The sequence below is a fragment of the Bidens hawaiensis genome, unplaced genomic scaffold, assembly GCF_021521415.1.
Source record: "Bidens hawaiensis isolate Kalapana, Puna unplaced genomic scaffold, B.hawaiensis_p1.1 tig00001960_1, whole genome shotgun sequence".
In the NCBI taxonomy this organism is placed as follows: Eukaryota; Viridiplantae; Streptophyta; class Magnoliopsida; order Asterales; family Asteraceae; genus Bidens; species Bidens hawaiensis.
The window spans coordinates 485432-504749 of NW_027491108.1; the positions used below are offsets into that span (position 1 = coordinate 485432).

General features: G+C 34.5%; 1 protein-coding gene across 1 annotated transcript; it reads left to right on the forward strand.

Moving 5' to 3' along the window:
• The first annotated feature begins 17828 nt into the window (after window positions 1-17828).
• On the forward strand, window positions 17829-18776 carry LOC143600141 (auxin-induced protein 22D-like). Its single transcript, XM_077077915.1, has 2 exons — window positions 17829-18031; window positions 18376-18776. The coding sequence occupies exons 1-2, from the start codon at window positions 17829-17831 to the stop codon at window positions 18755-18757; spliced, it is 585 nt and encodes a 194-aa protein (XP_076934030.1). The 3' UTR covers window positions 18758-18776.
• The last annotated feature ends 542 nt before the right edge of the window (window positions 18777-19318 follow it).

The following is a 19318-nucleotide window of genomic DNA, read 5'->3' on the forward strand; positions in this document are numbered from 1 at the left end:
CTCGAACAGACAAACCCGAACACTCGTTTAAACCTCGTTTTGGTATTCTTATAACCAAGGGTTTTGCAATATCGCATTTTAACCCACATTATTACTTAACATAGTTTGAGTAAAAAAAAAGAAAAAAACTAATGAATAGAATACCGAGACCCGGTTTTGAGTAAACTTATTTTACAAAACTCGTTTCTTTAATTTCTCAAATATTTACATTTTAAATCCTAAACTTTATTTATTTACTTATTTGTCATGTATTTTATTTTAAACCTTTCCAAGACTACCTACTAACACAAGACCCGTTTAATATAGGTCTTGCTCGTTAAACCGATCTCTCCGATTATTCACGACACTATCTTTCAAGTTACTTGTTAATGTGAGTACTTTTTCATCCCCCGTTTTCCATCTTTCGTTTTGGGGGTGACATTGCATACTTATTCAAATTCAAATGATTTATACTTGAGTCTTAAACCACAACACGTATTGTATATGTTTACCTAAATAAATGCTCGATTTGGTGTTATATGCTTTACATGATTATGTGCAAATCCTTGAATGCTAAGGCGGGTAGCCTCTTGAATGCTAAGGCGGGTAGCCTCATCAAAGTATGATCATACGTTAATTCCGAGTATATATGGTATCCCCATATGGAAAGGTGTCGTCAATGTGTTCTTATTGACAGTTCGTCAATGTATTTTTATTGACGGTTTTATTATCTAAATTGTTGCTATTATTTATTGTTTTCATATACTAGTTGTGGATTTCATACTATATACTTATTGTCCAAAACTATGAAAATTGCTCACCAACCTTCTTGTTGACAAACTCTATTTTATGCAATGTTACATGTTTGATGTTAGCTTGATTGGATTACTTGAAGAAACTTATTATTTTGGCTTTAGGATATTAGAAAATAAAAGAACAAGTTATTTGTTTATCTATCTATTTGGCATTTTGTATGAACAATTGTTGTGTTATTTATGATGATATGGATTTAAATGAGTTATTTAAATATTGTAACTTTATAGTGTCATTGTGCAATGAGCAATCATGTCGCGCCTCGACGTTTCCGCCTTCATTGGTCGGGGTGTGACAATAAAGGTCCGATACGAAGTTACCAAGATGTTTGGGACGAAAATGTTGAGTTTTCGGGAAAAAAAATTGAGTTTTCCGGCCAAACCCGTTTTTCCGGCGACCTGAAACTAACGACGTTAGGATTCTGTTAGTCTCGGATCGTTATGAACAAATACTTTAAAAGTTGTGATCATCAGTAGTCAATTCATTAGTTGGGACCAACAGTGACCAAAAGACAATAGTTGGGATCATTAAAACCAATATACCTTTTTAATATAATTTATTATGTTTGTTTACCTCATATTAAAAAACCAAAAAGTTTATTTAAACTGATTTGGTTATGAAGTATATGTGTAGAACTCGGAACCAATTTAATTTACACGAATAATTGTAAGAAATAAGAACAATACGATTGTCTAAATTTGTGTGTTTTCAAATCTATGAATATTTTGGTATCAAACAATTTGGTTTCCTGTTTGTTACAAATAAATAGATTTTGTTTTGTTTCTACTAATCTGTGAGTTTGGATTCTGTATGTTTCCCAAGTATATCTACATGTCAAAGTTCACTTTGTGATTAAAAAAAATGTATATCTACATATGTTTTGTATTAAGTTGATTTAGGATTTTGCATTTGGTCTCCAATCTGTTAATGTTATATTAATTTAGGATTTTTTACATTTTTTTCGAATTGCATATGGTGCAGGGGCATAATGGTGGTTCGGGATGGCCTCACCTTTTTAAGTTGGAAGAGACTCCGCCTTTTTAACATTATGGTGTCATGGTTGATTAGTCTCAATACAAGATAAAGTTAAATTAGAGTTAATTTTTTTGAACGATAATAATAATAATTAATAATAATAATAATAATTAATATGGAGGTCAGTGTTTACATCAATATATATAAATGACGGATCATTGTTAATATCACCATTCAAAGAACAAGATTTAAAAGTTCTTTTTGTAATAATATCTAACTAATATATTAAACAAAAACTAATTTGTCTACTTGTTCTTCTACTATGTTATTCACCTAATGTTTCATGTCATTCACTTTTCATGCTTATAATTTCTACATAATTAATCAATTAATTTTAATCATAATGCTAATTAACATTTAAACCAATCCATAACACATGTATTGGTCAAACTTAACATTTAAAGTTTTGAATTCATAACTTAATATTTACTTTGACTTTATTACATCTAATCTAACTAATATATTAAAGCAAAACCAATTTGTCCACTTGTCCTTCTTCTAAGGTGTCCAATTTCCACATAATTAATCAATTAATTTTAATTATAATACTAATTAACGTTTAAACCAAATATATAACACAAGTATTGGTCAATCTTAACATTTAAAGTTTTAAAAATTTATAACTTAATATTTACTTTAACTTTATTACATCTGTTATTCATACATAGCCTCTCCTTTTGTTTTTACAGCATTTTAATTCTGACACTTGCTTCACCATAGTCGAGACTCAAGAACGTTGATTTAGGAGATTGTAAATCGAAACCTAATTCAACCTGTTCCCTCCAACTATGCGGTTACCAAACTTTTATGGTGATATATGGGAACGAATTAATTGTACCGGGCTGATAAAAGTTTGAACCACACTCAAAGCTTCTTTAAGGCGAACGAATCAACACCTAAATTTGTCATTAATTCAAGCCTATAATACAATTATAACCATTTTCCCTTTTTGTACATGTTTATTTTTTTATATTACTCCCTTTTGGTGTTCTTAATTTGAGTTGATTCTAACCCCAAATTTTGGCTCATCGGGGAGAGGGAATCTGCATTTTTATGTCTCATCGATTTCCAGAGAACTCAATACACCAGGTGATTATCTTATTGTATTAAAACTGTTAGATTGTGTTTCAATTATTTCTTCTTTTGGTATTTGAGTGCATTGTTGTTCAGATACCTATCATGGTTCAGCGGTGGTTTGTATCACTTTAGGGATGCCATTATGGGGGAAATTATTTTCTCAGTAAGTCAAAGTGAGTTTGGTTTGGATGTTATATTTTTCTCAGGTTATAAGGTTTCAAGACTTTCAGGCAGTTTACAAGGCTATGAACTATTGCAACAGCCGTTTAGGTTTAGAACATCCATATATTTGGTTATTACTATGTTTACTATTTGGTGGCTACTGATGTTCAAAAAAATATTTTTGGTTAACTTTAAGATAAATGGATTTTATCTCACGTCTCCCGACGTCTCTATATTGATATTCACTCAAAACAAATTAAAGCAAAACATTCACTGCAAGCGGATGTTTACTTTAGTTGTTCTCTTAATATGTGTAACTATTAATTTCAATTTCTAGGAACTTGGCTTTAATTGTTTTTAAAATTGATTCAGATTTTGTATTAGATATAAGAGAAATCATAGGAGGGGTTAGAGAATCATCTACAATACAATTCTGTTTTAGAAACCTTATATCTATTGATCCATCAATTTTTGAATCACCGCACACAACGAAAAAAAAAACTGTAATTGATTCTAGAAAAACTCTTGAGGTACCTAGCAGTAGAGGCTTATAATCATTTTGTAAACACGTTAAGAACAAAAGGGCAAAAATGTCAAATCTTTAAAGCTTTTGCATTTCTCCTGATGATGTAACAGTTTGTTTGCAGGTTACAAAGTTTGTTTCTCAGTTTGTCCAGCAGGTGGTTGTGGCTGGTTGCAATCTATATTTGTCAAGATGGTCCAAGAAAACCAAAACTCGAATGCCAGGTAGCTAGTCTAACTCGGTAATGGCGGATGACCAGAAATGAAAAGCTCCCAGGGTTCGTGCTGCTGATTGGGAAGTTTCAGAGATCACAAGCATCACGGCCACAATGTTATTTATTTTTGGTCACTTTGTAACTAAACAAATAGAGATGGCATTTGACAACAAATGGTTAAAGAAATAGAAGGATAGCCGGTGACCAGTTGTCTGTTCTTTTATGTATATTTTATTCATTTTCTAATTACACTCTTAGTGTTAATTTGAATTTTATACAAACTAAAAATGGTTACTATCACTAGTGTTTGCTGTATTTGTATTAATTCATTGAATGTGGCATGCGTGTTTATTGAGTCAGGTTTTAGGTATTGTGGTTTCTAAAGTTATGTTTCTTTATGGGGGAAACGGATTAGGTTTCTATATGGAAGCCTCTTCTTTTGCATTCTCTCATTGTCTTCTTGGAAAAGGCAACCCCATGCGCTCGCGAATCGCGATAACAGATTGTATTGGGTAGCCCAAAGTCATCATCTCATGTTTGGCGAACATCCACCGCCCAAAGGGCCACTGTGGAAAATCCAATTTTTGGTCGGATTCGAACTTGAGACCTTACAATCTTCAACCCAAATCCTCACTTCCCCTTTAAGCCAATTGATCTAAAGCTCATTGGCTCTATGGAAGAAACTTATTAAGTTATTTCGTGTTTTGAATTTGATATTTTACTTTCTTTACAAGTTGACTTTCAAATATAACACGTAAATATTTATTTTAGTTTTTTTCTTAATTTTGTAATTTGTTGTATGCAGCCCCGTGTATCACACGGATTTATAACCTAGTCTAACTAATATATTAAAGTAAAACCAATTTGTTCACTTGTCATTCTCCTAGGTTGTTCACCTAATGTTCCATGCATCCACATTGCATGCTTACAATTTCCACATAATTAATCTAATATTAAAGCAAAATGATTTTTTCACATGGCATCATTCTAGGGTTTATACATAAGATGTCACGTCTTTTATCATCTCTTCTTGTAAACATAATATGGGACACGAACCCTTTTAGTTATGTTATAACCCCTTGACTCAGTTTTTTATTTTTTTTAACCACCCGTGTATCACACGGGCTCTATTCTAGTAATTATATATAGAGAAATAAATAAAATAGTTGGGTCATTGTTTAGTATCATCAATGCCATGACGGGTAGCTGAAAAATATAATCATCGGAACCATCCACGCTTGAGGCACAATTTAACTTGGAACCGACGATGCCACATATTATTGATGTTAGGAAGCCTAGCATTTTTCTCTAGGATAAGTATTCATTGATGCTCATATTTTACATTAAATTTAGGCTTATTTAGCCAAAGCTTAAAATATGTTAAGACTTGTTCAGTCACGAGAAAAAATAAACCTATCTGAACCATGCACACCCTAGTTGTTAGTGATATTGAATTACATAATAGAATACTTTAACTAGGTGAACTGTAACATGTTAAAATGAGTTGGGATGTAAAGACAATAGAAATTGAAATGAAAAGCCTTAAGTGGATATTTAATATGTAAAGTTGCAAGAGCATCTTCACCCATTGGTTTTTGGTGACATGACATGTGGTTTGGATTGGTTTATGGGTGGAAACAAATGTTTGTGTTAGGTTTGGTTTGCATTCTCAATCGTTTGAGAGGTGGGTTTGTAGTGGCCTCACCACAACCACTACTCACAAATCATATATATACACACACATATATATACATATTTATTATATTTTAATTAGGTTTAGATTGGTTTATGGGTGGAGGATAAGTGGGGTTTTTTGATGAAAAGTTTAGAATATAATGGGGCGATGATGTGGAGGTTTGAATTGGTTTATGGGTGTGGATGCTCTAAACCCTCAAATGTTAAAAACTGGGATGTAAATTATTAAGCGGTCAATACTTGGTCAAACTAGAATTTGTGCAAGAAACTGCCCAGCAGTTTATACCGGATCATCATACTTATGTAATTGACTTTGGACGTGTTAGTTTTATTCTATCCTAAAGACACCATACAGCCAAAAAGTGTTAATGAGACACCTAACGCCTACGGTAGCTTCATCATGGTCAGTGCGCTTCTTGATCGTTTGCAAACATAAATGGAAATATATTAATTAAAAATGATTTTCGGGTGTTCCTCAGCTTCCTTCTCTAACCTCTCTCGGTGGAAGAGATATTATCAAGGAAGAGATAAACATCCGCATGTGCGGAACATCTTCTGCAGGGAGGGTCGGAGGGGCATATCCTCCACGGAAGAAATACTCATTCCTTACCAACTCAAAGAGTTTAGTAGATGATACGTTATGCTAAAAGGCAGGACGCCACATGACAGGAAAGGGCAAGACCAATCACAAGTCAGGATCCCTATAATGCTCATGATTGCACAATGGACCTAGGGCCGGCCCTAGGGGGCTGGGTGGTCGACGGACCCCGCGATACCTCGCTAAGCCCAAAATTTTTTATAAAAAAATTGTGTGTATTTTTATGAAAAAAAATATGTATATTTAATGTTTAAACTCAATTACTAACAACTAGTTTGGTCTAGTGGCAAAGGGTATGACTCCCAACAAAAGGTTGTGGGTTCTAGTTTCATTTGAGACATTACAAAAGTTTTTTACACAATCTAAATCATAACCAAGTAATCCTATTTAAAAATTAAATTGTTTAAACACAACAAATTGCTTCTTTTACTTAAGAACCAAAAATATTTTTCGTCTTCGGCCCAATTTTTTTCCAATTCTCGGAGCCGGCCCTGGATGGACTAATCAGAAAAGGTCAACGTTCTACCTGTCTGCAACTACGATCTCCGTACGCTAGCAGTCTAACAATCATGAATCATTATCATTCTCAGCCATAAGATTAGAAGGTTTCATTGAGTGAAGCAACTGGTCTACTCATTCTCCTCCCCTTTGGCTATAAATATTTATAGAAAACCAACGGTAGAAGGATCGGAATCTTATTCTCTCTAAGAATTTACTCATAACCTACCACACTGATTTTTACGTCGGAGGGTGGTTACGAGAAGACCCCCCCCTCCCCCCAAAATTTCCCTTCTCGTAACGAGCTCACGGTGTTCGGTTTTGCAAGTGAAGGCTGCCATAATTTGTTAAAGCCGTTTGTTACAATCCTCGGAAGAACATTAATCTAAGCCCAGCCCCCAGGGTTAGGTTGGTGCTTACACAATCCCGATTGAGACGTTAAGCTAAGTCCACCCATGTTTAAGTTAGTGTTTCTTCAAATACTTATGTGATTACTTAGCATTACTTGTTGTAAACGTGCTTTTTTAACCCTGTTTATGCTATTTCTAGAAATTTTGATTATTTTGTGAACACGTTAAGGGGTCGAGTTTCCTCTTTCAGGAAAATAAAATTAAAAAAAAAGAAAAGAAAAGAATTTTTGAAGATACTGCTATATCGCATAAACCGGACTTGGGCTTTGATTACTCCAAAGTCCAAACTCCACTAAAAGGCACGGTATTATATTGATATTGGGCCGAATATTGATGGTGCATTTATAGTCATACATAATTACAATTTACAAATGTGTCAATATTACATCAGTTGTGCTAGGTTCAACGTTTATACAATCGAGGTTTTTTTTGTACGTCTTTAGCAAAAAACTAGAGGGACAAATCCTAACCGGTTAAATGAACTCAAACCAGTTAGGACTTGAAACCGAAACTAGTATAATAGTAACCAGTTTGAAACCGATATTAACTGTAGGTTAGGGAACGGCTTAACCAAAGGCGGTTAATTTCAACATGTTAATAGCCGGTTATTAACATTCGGTATGATTGTCAATTGTTTTTAAGCATCTATATAGCTGCTAGAAACCTCTTTTTGATATTTTTGCCCCCATGTGTTAATATATATAAGTAACCGAATATTGGCTTCATTTCACCACTTTTCTAGCTCTCAAAACTTTCAAAATCCGAGCGCTCAAAATCTTTCGTGTCCCAGTTATCAAACCTCTCACATAGAAAAAGAAGCATAAAAAAAAAAAGAAACCCCAATTTTTTACAAAGTTGGATTTATTCCTAATGTTAGACAGTACTGAAATTGTTAGATTCAAAAGCCGTAACATATTTATCAAAGCCACCTACAACTCAACTAACAGCGAACTACATGTGCGGTCAGCCCCACGCAACCAAGCCTGCTTCAAAAGTAAAATAGTGTTAAAAGTTATATGTTTCAACAACCCAACATGTTTCAACTAGTAGCAATACAGCAGCTGCTTGAATTTTTTTTTTTTGAATGATCAACAAATAGAAAATTGCCTAGATACTTTATACGGGATGACCTGTCGATTTTTCACTAATTGCCAATTACTATGTTTTCACAATTCATAAAAAAATGATAAGCAGCAGTAGCAGGAGAAGTAGCAGCAATAATAATAATAATAATAGAAGTTAAAGATTTGTTATATATTAAAAAAATAATAAAAGGAAAATACTAGAGCCCCTGATTAGACAAGCGTGTAAGATTGTCTGTTTTTAATTGGATCTAAAATGTGAACGTCACAAACGTATCAAAGCAATAATGATTAATATCAAACCATATCAAACATGAGCATTAAGTTACAAAGCTCATGTTCCCCAATCAATGAGCCATTACCAACCTTTTTATTCTCCTTGAAGGCTATACGATTGTGCAAATTATGAAAATCAAATTTAGAATCATTTGTAGCATACCATCTGTTCAAATGAAAATGTAGCATACTATTAGTGGGGACGGAGCACCCTCGGCCACCCCATTCGGGTATTGTGGTATGCTACCCCACAACAAAAGCTAGTGTGGGTGTTTATACCTGCTAAAAGGAGAGGGGAGAGAGAGAGAGTTCTTGGTGTGTGCTTGTGTGAGAGAAAACGGTGCAGTGGGCGGGTTCATAGGAAGACCAACGCCGGTGTTTGCAAGTTTTGATGGGTCAAATGGGGTGACTTGTTGACGGCCGATTGGATTTTTCTCGGGTTAATAAGAACCAATTTGAGTTTGATTTATTATCATCTCCAAGTATTTTGAGTTTGTATTGTAATTAGACTATAATTCTTTGTATTGTATATATTGGATATGAATGAGGAGGAGATAACAACTTTGAATCAGTCTATGATGGTATCAAACCATCTATGAATTAATCAAAATTTTATTGATGCCCCACAGTATTACAAGAATGAATTATAAATGAATTAGCTTATGCTCTTCGATTTGGTCTTGATATTCTCTTCTCTTTGGCGCTTGAAAGATAATTGTGATTGAGTGAGATTTTCAATGTATACGTACATGTGTTTTGTAGAGCAGAGCGGTGAGGAATAAGGTTGCAGACTTCCATAATTCATTCATAGAATTTTGTATTAGGGTTGTTCATGAGCTAAGCCGAACTGAGCTATAGCTTGCTCGTTGATTGGCCCGTTTACAAATTGAACCAAGCCGATCGGCTCAAAATCCAACTTGGCCAAAATCAAGCAAGCATTTTCGAGCGGTAGCGAACAGGTTTCTTAGCATTTCTTTTTCCTTTTGTTTCCCTTTAAAATTTCTATAAGAAACAAGTTTGAAGTAGAATATAATGTACATGAACATAAATTAGTAGTTTTTAGAATAACTAATATTGGATTGTAAATTTTTATAAAATTAAAGTTTAAAGTTGGATATAATGTGTATAAAACTAGTTAATAATTAACCAAAAATTATATATATAGATATATATATATATAAATGCATAAATATATAATTTCTTTTTATAATTATTTTAAATATTGAATACTAAATATAATTATCTTTTTACTTGTTAATTATTTAAAGTACTTAAAGATATTCAATAATTAAAAAATAACTATATTTAATATTCAATATTACAATATTCAAGATAATTATAATAACAAATTATATATTTTGTGTACATATAATTTTACGTAAAATTAATTAAAAAAATATTTAAACCGAACCAAGCGGACCTTTACTCGTTACTTGGCTTGTTTATAAACCGAACCGAGCGGCTCGTTTCCAATCGAACGAAAAAACGAGCAAGCATTTTCCAAGTAACAAGCGAGTTCGAGTGACGGGCCCTAGATTGTATAATCTATGGTGGGTTGACGGTCGATTCCATCGACCGTGAATGATTAGTCCACATCTCACTTGATCTTGTAAACATGATCAATTCACTTTATGACTTATCAAAGCCAAATTATTATACGTAAATTTCATTCTTGCATTTGACTTATTAATTTTCATCAAAGTTGGGTATTCTGGATATATTTGGGTGAATAGCATTCCTAAGTGAAATTATTCTTTCAAGAACTTTTTATTTTCAAATAACATTTTTATAAACTTTCCCTAAATTTATAAAAGTTCTTTTCTTCATTTTATATTTTTTTTTTCATCTTCAATGAGTTTGTTTTGTATTTGCATCATCTTCGTAATTTGATGTATGCATTTCACACTTGTTATCTTAGTCATACTTTATACTTGTTAATGACTAAAGATGATTAATCAAGTAGATAGAGACATTCACATGTATATGGCATATCATAACATCATTAATAAACTAGTAATATTATTAATATAATTAATCATTATCAGAATCATTAAGGTTGATTAAAGTTTAAACATTTGTTTTGCTAACACAGAAGTTTAGGTTTAGTCTAAACGTTCAGGCCAACTTTGAGTCAAACAAGATTTGCTAAACAAATCGTACATGTTTAGTTAAACGGATTGTGTTCATGTCAACTCCATGGAATTAACCCAAAATGTATTACCCGTTTATTGTTTTTCATACCTTTAAAAAGTGTTTTAAGTAAGAACTTAGTTTTTTGTATGTCAAAATTTATGAGTTTGTACTAAATTAGTATGTTTCAAACATAATTGCTTAAAAACTAATTTTTTAATAACCAATAACTATTTAAAATACGGGGCCTATAACACCAACAATGGCAATTGATGAGGGATTTCATGACTTTTGAGTGTATGAAAGGTACGGAGATTTTGTTATTAAATACGGGCAGAAGACGTGTTAGAATTTATGGTCACTGGACCTATAGATATTATAGCATTCATGATCACAAAAGGGGTCCAAAAAGAATTCAACTTAACTTTATGTGTTCAATTTTCTTTCACTTACTAAAGTTTTTAATTAGCTTATGGTTATGCAAGTTGCAAGCTCTACTCAAAGATCTTATCAAAGACATAAGCGTGCTAAAGCTGAGACACATTGTTACTACAAAGACTTGATTACGAAGACTTTAAATATCATCATCATCGTACTCAGTAAATCCCATCAATAGTAAAGATATGGTAGGTTTTGAGAAAGATAAGATGTAGACATCCTTACCTCTACCCCGTAAGAATAGAGTGGCTGCTTCCAGTGAGACCCCCGGCTCAATAGTAGTTTTGCATCAAGCCTTAGACATAAGGCACATAACACTCAACTACCGGGACACCGGCCGATTGGTGCGTGTACCCTTGTCTTTTGGCTATCAACGCCACCACATGATGCCTGATTAACCTTCCGCCACTTTTAACGTTATTTTCACGAAATTAGTAAAATAACGTCAAAATTAATGCAATTTCACTTTTGCCCACCCGAGGATTCACACATACATACATTATATGGGCACACCGCAATATGTACCTAATTTCATCACTAACAAAGACATAACGTTGCAAAACAAAAACAAATAAGGAAATCGGATGTTGAAATAGTTATTAGAATCAACTAGTTGCCAATCATAGAGCAGAGTCATCTATATAAAATTTGTCTTTCGGCTAACATTAAAGTGACTCCACCTCTCCATCAAACATAACAACTGGGTAGGGCTTTAAATGGAGAAGAATTAAATTCAAAACAATTACAATAAAGTTGCAGGCAAATGGGCAACAAGCTGCGCCGCAATCCCCTTTTGAATAGCAAAGCCAATCCTACTAAAAACGAAGCTTTGGGACGTAGGGGCCGAAAAGGTACCATGTATAACTCACTGAACCTTGCTCAGAAAATTCACAGCCTCCGGGGCTAGAAACCCAAAAGTATCAAAAGCAAAGGGGAGAAACACATGTTGATTCTCTAAACAGGCTTTTTCGTGTTTGACAACTTTGCCCGATTCGGCCTTCAACGCAGCCTGACCCACAACAAACCCATGGTCTCTGAGCCCGACGAGAGGAAACACTCTTGTAAGGTCCACACAAGCGTGTTTCCCTCTGTCCACCTGAACACAAGAATATCAGTTGGCCTTAACTTGGACCTCCCTTCACGCAGATCTGTAAGAAAATTAACAGAAGAATCAGAAGAATCGTTTATGTGTAAGAAATCTCTAATGTAAATCCCAATTAATTATTAATACTTTTCCGTCTTCAATTTATTTCCCAATGAATTGCTGTTTGTATTTCCACCACAAACAATTGAACAGACATTTTGTAGAAACTGCATGTGTGGCAAAATCCCTAATGTATGTGAGCAAATCTTCAAAAGGATTTTCGTTCTTTCTCTCTACATATATATCCTCAAATTATTTATGGTTTACTTTATAGGCATGTTACATTACATATTTTATATTTTGTTATTATCAACAACGATTTTAAAAATGGGGGGCCCAGCATTAACACGGCAATTGCCGCAATTCATGATATGTATATTTCATGACTTTTGAGTGTGTGACACATACGGAGATATTGGTTTAAGCTTTAAATAAAGGTTGGAGACGTGCTCTGCAAATTCCAGCAATCAATCTTATGGGTGAACCCGCCCGCCGGGGGGGGGGGGGGTATTGTATTTGGTCTTATGTAGTTTTCTTTGTTAGTGTTTCTTGTGCTGTGGCTGTGTAGTTACTTACTGTGTTAACCGGTTATTTCCCTTTTGGTTTTAATATAGGCATTTGTTGCCGGTAAATAAACAAAGAAAAATACCTGCAATAATGTACAAAGTGGTCAAAATCAATATCACTTTCCTTTATCACTTATCAGAATTAAATTCTTTAGTTACATTCTTTTGGTTTTAAGTATTACATATTAAAAGAAAATGATAATTGTAAATGTTCACCGACTGTTTTATGATTCTACCGTTGCTTTTTAATATTTTAAACAAAATGTATTTATATTATCTTGTACTAACAGTTGAGCAAAATGTATTTACTTAAACTTACAAACTTTTGAAGGTTGTGACATAATTCATTAAGCCTCTCTTAAAAATCCCTTTCGCATATCATGCAAAGCGACGGTTATTGGAGTGGTTTGGTGGTCATTTTCAAAAACTTTTTCGGTCAATCATGTTAGGAATTTACAAATTGTAACCAAACGTTTTGTTATGGTTTATACACAAAGACCCTTTGAAAAAAAAAACGAAACAAACCATAGGCTTCTAAGCTATGTATGCAAATTTATAAGTTGTTTTATATAAGAATTTTATTATTTTAAACTTAATTACACGCTCAAGTCCCAGATCGATAATCAAACACAAAGTAAACAACTAACTCTCGTTTATATTAATCAGAAAATATTACTCAAAAAACTGATTACAATACCTCAAACCCTAACTCGGTTTGACTCTTGATGAACCCTAACTCGGTTGCACCAACTTTTTATTATAATGTCTAACCATAACTCGGCTTATATAGACTAACCAAACTTGTTAGTCAAGACATTACCAAATATAATAAACCCTAATAATTCTTGGGCTGGACTTTACACTTGGGCTAAACAACAATTGAGCCATCAATCACCCCCTCCCCCCCCCCCCCCCAATTGTTGTATCCGACTCACCCAACTCACCCCCTAATTTCCTACTTGAAATTGGTGGATCTTCAACTTCACGCTTGTCATCATTCTCTTGATTCTCCCTAGACTTTTCTTGATCTCTTGCAATGTTCTTTGGGCTCCACTTGGCTTGAAGTAACACTTGCTTCGTTTGATCATTAGACACCTTTCCTTGGGATTGAATCTCTTCCTTGACCACACGTTTAAGTTCTTGAACGCTCTTCTTTGGACTTTGAATTTTGGAACTTGGATCTTTGATTGGAATCTGACTCGTAACCGGCTTGTCTTCTTTCAGTCCAATATTTTGAAGATCCCGACCTGCAAAATTCTTCATTCCAATGCTATCTCGTTTACCGGGACTTGCTATCTTGAGGCTAATCTTGTACAACCGGTCCTTGGTCCTTGTCACCTTCATCAAAAGCTTACCTGTATCATCTTTAGTGGTTAGCAAATCATGTTTCATGTGAATCTCGCATCCACCTTCCGTTGCTTGATCAAGACTTATGATATTGCACTGTAAGCTCGGGATGTAGTAGACATTGGTCAACAGGCGCTGCTCCCCCGTTTTCCCTTCAATTAAGACAGACCCTTTCCCCGAATATCAATACAAGATTCACCTCCGAACTTCACCGTTCCCGTTTCTTGTTCATTCAATTCATAAAAGTACGTTTTATTACCCGTCATGTGATTCGATGCTCCGTTGTCGAGATACCAAACATCTTTCTCCATCGGCTCGGTTTCGAAACACTTTGGAATCACCCCGTCTTCATTCAGAAAAACCCTTTTCTGATCACCTTTTATCATAAACAAAGATGGATCAAAGTCATCAACTTGGTTCAAATTGGATTCTTCCTTTTTCTTCATACGTTCCTGGCACATAGACGCAAAGTGACGAAACTCATCACAACGGTAACACTGAACCTGTGATCTATCCTTTCTTCCCCTTTGAAGATCATTGGTTCTTCTTTGTCCCTTGTGACTTGACCCACGATCTTGACCACCTCGGTTTTCACAACCATCTTGGTCCTCATCCTCTTGGTCTTGACCTCCAGTTTCACGCCCTCTTCCACGCCCCTGTGAACTCGGCCAACCCTTACCTCGGGTACCGGACTGATCATACGACTTGCCTTTATAACTACCTTCTGATCGATTGAAAAGTAACTGTCCTTGTGAATTTGAAGCTCGTTCTCTCCCATGTAGACGTTCCTCAAACGCCTTAAGTCTTCCAATAGCATCTTCAAACATCAAACTATCAAGATCAACACTTTGCTCGATTGAGGCTGCGAGTTGAAAGTATTTGTCGGGAACCGCATCTAGTAACTTCTTCACCAAGACATCTTGCTCGAACACGTGACCTAGACTCGTTGCCTTTGAAACCATACTTGTTATTTTTCCTGCAAACTCATCAACAGTCTCGTTTTCTGCCATCTTGAGTTTCTCAAATTCACTTTTCAGAGTTAGCAGTCGAGCCTTTTGAACTCGCTCAGCTCCAACATATCGTGCCTTCAAAGCCGTCCATATATCTCGGGCATTGTTGTATTGAGAAATCCGAAGATGAATATTACCATCCACCACTTGAAACAAAAACGATCTTGCCGTTTTATTCTTCTTCGCATCAATAACCGCACCCTCTTTCGGTTGAACAACTTCCCATAGGTCTTGATCATCCAAGATCGCTTCCACCACAATTGTCCATGTCATGTAGTTAGTTCCATTCAACTTTGGAGCCTGTAGTGATATCCCCCACTTGCTTTGGGTTGGATTATTGGTCTTTCTTCGTCACCTGCCATTGACGTCGACAAACCCCTTTGCTTCACTTCGTTGGAACAAATACAAACAGCTCAGTCTGAACATCTTTTCAGAACCGGCCACGTTTTCTCACAAAAACCCAGTTACGAATACCTCTCGAAACCGAAATTTTTGTCTAGGAAACAAAACCCAAACCACCTGTTGACTTTTGTCTCCTTCAACAAAAATAAATACACTGTATGTTCTTTCTTTTAAATTCACTATAGCACTTTGTCAAGAACCAAACTTAAGTTTTTTTCTTCTTGAATATTTGACCCAGCCACAAAAGTCAAAACAATCCAAAAGAAAACATAAGTATGCTAGCTGTAACATGTGAACCCATATTCTCTCTTTATTTAATAGAAAATACAAGTCCCCGCCACAAGACTCGTTTCTCGTCTTCTTCGTTCAATCAGAAAAGCAAACACAGTGACAACAAATCAACAATCGAACCTTTTTTCTTGTTCAATCGCGAAGTAGAAATCGACAATGAGATCCCCGTGACGCGAAAAGACCGCCGACGACGACCCTATGAGCTTGGCCGTCGGTTACGGTATCTTCCCGGTGTGGCTTGGTCTCGAGGCGGGTGGCGGCAGTCTTCTTCCGTCAGCGGCTGTGTCTGACTCACACAACGGCAGTGGACTCTTCTAATGGTGGTGGCGGCGTCGATTATCGAGATCTTGAACTTGGCTCTGATACCAATTCAAGTCCCAGATCGATAATCAAACACAAAGTAAACGACTAACTCTCGTTTATATTAATCAGAAAATATTACTCAAAAAACTGATTACAGTACCTCAAACCCTAACTCGGTTTGACTCTTGATGAACCCTAACTCGGTTGCACCAACTTCTTATTCTAATGTCTAACCATAACTCGGCTTATATAGACTAACCAAACTTGTTAGTCAAGACATTACCAAATATAATAAACCCTAATAATTCTTGCGCTGGACTTTACACTTAGACCAAACAACAATTGAACCAACACACGCATTATTAACCACTGAAAACGTCATTGTTTCTGTACATTGATGGTATTTTACGTAACTACGTAATAAAGCATCGGTTTGGTTTGATTCAGTTTTAATTTTCAGTTGTTTTGGTTTTGTTTGCAACCTTAACTTAGAAATCGTTAAAATCACAGCCAGAACACGAACACACATAAATATTTAGAGTCGACTTTATTTAACTCACCACGACTAAATATGATACAGGTGGATGCTTAGTGGGCCCCAGTAATCAAGCCTCACACATGGAGGAGTGTCGACAAAATCTAGGCCAACATCACATGGACTCCATGCGCCCTTGTCTACCCTATGTTCCCTACCTTCTTGGAACCAGACCAAAGGTATTACTCAATTCACTGACATATCTCCCATCTTAAACTGACAACATGTTTTCTTTTGTGGCATAATATGTACGCACTTGTCACGCACGTGATACCCAAACCTTATGGATTCGTTTCACGAGTAAGAAAATATAATATAATTATAGCAAAGAAATTGTATAAATAACTAATATGCTAGTAAATTTATTAAAGCGTTTATTTTAAACGTTCTCTCATACGTACTATCTTCAATGCTTAATTTTTATCTTTATAATATGAATAGGCACTCTCTAGCTCTTCTCCTCTTTTAGAGACACATTGCCTTTGTAAAAGAGCATTTCATCCAAAGGTTTTGCCATGTAACCTACTTTGAGATATCCTTACTCTTTTTAACTCGGTACTTTATTTTAAAGACCAACAATAACATATTAAGATACATAGCCCAATATTCAACACAAATAGCTCATTAAACATAAACAAACATGTTAATGGACTAACTAAAAAGTAATTAGGTATTTCAAATTGGGTCCTATACTGGAGACCCAAGTTCTTTTTTAATTTTGTTTTGTCTTTATTTATTGTTGTATATAATAACTTTGTTTTATTTATTATTATTACTATAACTATCGTCAATGCTTGGAAAAAAATGCATATAATTAGGGTCCATGTTTATAGGCTTGCTTTGGGCATCTGAAGTCTTTGAGACGAGCATGCATGTGTGGTTTTGGAAATTTTCAAAAATTATTGTGAAAATGGTTATTCTTTTAGAGTAATTTTAAGAAGCAAGTAAAATGGTTGTTGCAATATAACTAAATTTTCTCGTGTTTAATTTCTTATTATAAAAATCTTTCATGCCTTTAGTTTTTGTGTAAATGTTGACGTGCCGCGAGTGTGCAAGTTGGATTCAATATACGGTTGGTCATGAAATTGATGCACAAAGAGAATATGACACCTACATCATGTCCCCAACGTACCCTAATCTTTATATATAAACTAACTCCTCCCACCACCAAATTATACAACTCAACTCAACTCAAATATCACCGCCGGAATATCAGCAAACTCACCGGAAATAGTATTCCACTATCTCCAGTCAAACATATTCACACTTTGAAACAAATTACTCCATCATACATATATAGATGGATCAAATAATTAAGAGAAACACTTTGAATCTTTTTGAGGATAATGATCTTACCACAGAACTCCGGTTAGGGTTGCCGGGATCCGATGACCAGCCGGAGACAAAGACAACAAGTCTTTCAAGCAACAAAAGAAGCTCATCGGAGATGGGATCAAACACATGCATGGATGAAAATGAATCAACATTCTCACCACCACCCAAGTAAGTTAGTTATAATTAAACCCCATGCAAACCCTAAATAACAAATAATTACATTTTCAAAAAAAATTAAGAAACCTTTTTATAATATTATATAATAATAATTATTCGTTTAATTTTCAGATTTTGATAAGAAAGCAAAGGACAATTTATATACCTAACGGTTTTTTTTCATTAAAACTCACTTTAATTTTAATATGTCTAATTCTTTGTTTTCTTTGTTCATAAAATATACACAAATTAAGAAAATGGGAATTATTATTATTATTATTATTAATTTTGTTTTGATCGTTTAATCCGGCTCTTGTGTAAAATAAAACTTATGTGTATTGCTGTAATGTTTTCAGGGAACAAATTGTGGGGTGGCCTCCGGTGAGATCGTACCGGAAAAACATACTTCAATTGAAGAAAATGGAGTCGGAGACGGGTTCGGGGATATATGTGAAAGTAAGCATGGATGGAGCTCCATATTTGAGGAAACTAGATCTTAAAATGTATACAAGCTATGAAGAACTAATGAAGGGTTTGCAAGATATGTTTAAGTGCGTTATCGGGCTGTACTCCGAAAGAGAAGGGTACAATGGATCACATCATGCTCTAACTTATGAAGATAAAGAAGGAGATTGGATGCTTGTTGGAGATGTACCATGGGAGATGTTTATAAGTTCTTGCAAAAGACTTAGAATCATGAAGAGTTGTGAAGCTAGAGGGTTGGGTGGTTCTTTATAAATCAAACCCAAACTATTCACAATTTAAAAAAAAAATTACATCTATACAAAAAGAGGATTCTTGATCTTGGAAGAAAGACTTATGAAACCAGATCTATGAGGTTTTGGAAATTGAATTTTAAGAAGAAATGAGGGAACAATTTGGTTATGTTGTGTGATCCGTGCAAAATGATCATTAAAAAATTTTTCTATGTTACTAATATATTTAATGCAAGTAAATATGAATACACATTATTTTTTTTTATGGAATTAGTGTTTGGTTGCCTTTTTTTTAAGGGTCAAGTTATTCTACAAATGGGGACAAAAATAAGAAGAATGAGAATGATTTATAGAAAAAAAAACACCTAAAAGAAACAATGAAAAATTATTAAAAAAATCATAACTTAAAATTTAATAAAAAAGGTAAAAACACAAAAATGTTTTCACCATCTTTCTCTATCTAAAAAAACAAACAAAAAAACAATGTTGAGTGAAAAACATCATTGTGTCATTTTGTTTATCATTGTGTTTTGTGTTTATTTTCATCATTGATTGCGTCTTTTTTCCTTGACATTATGCCCCT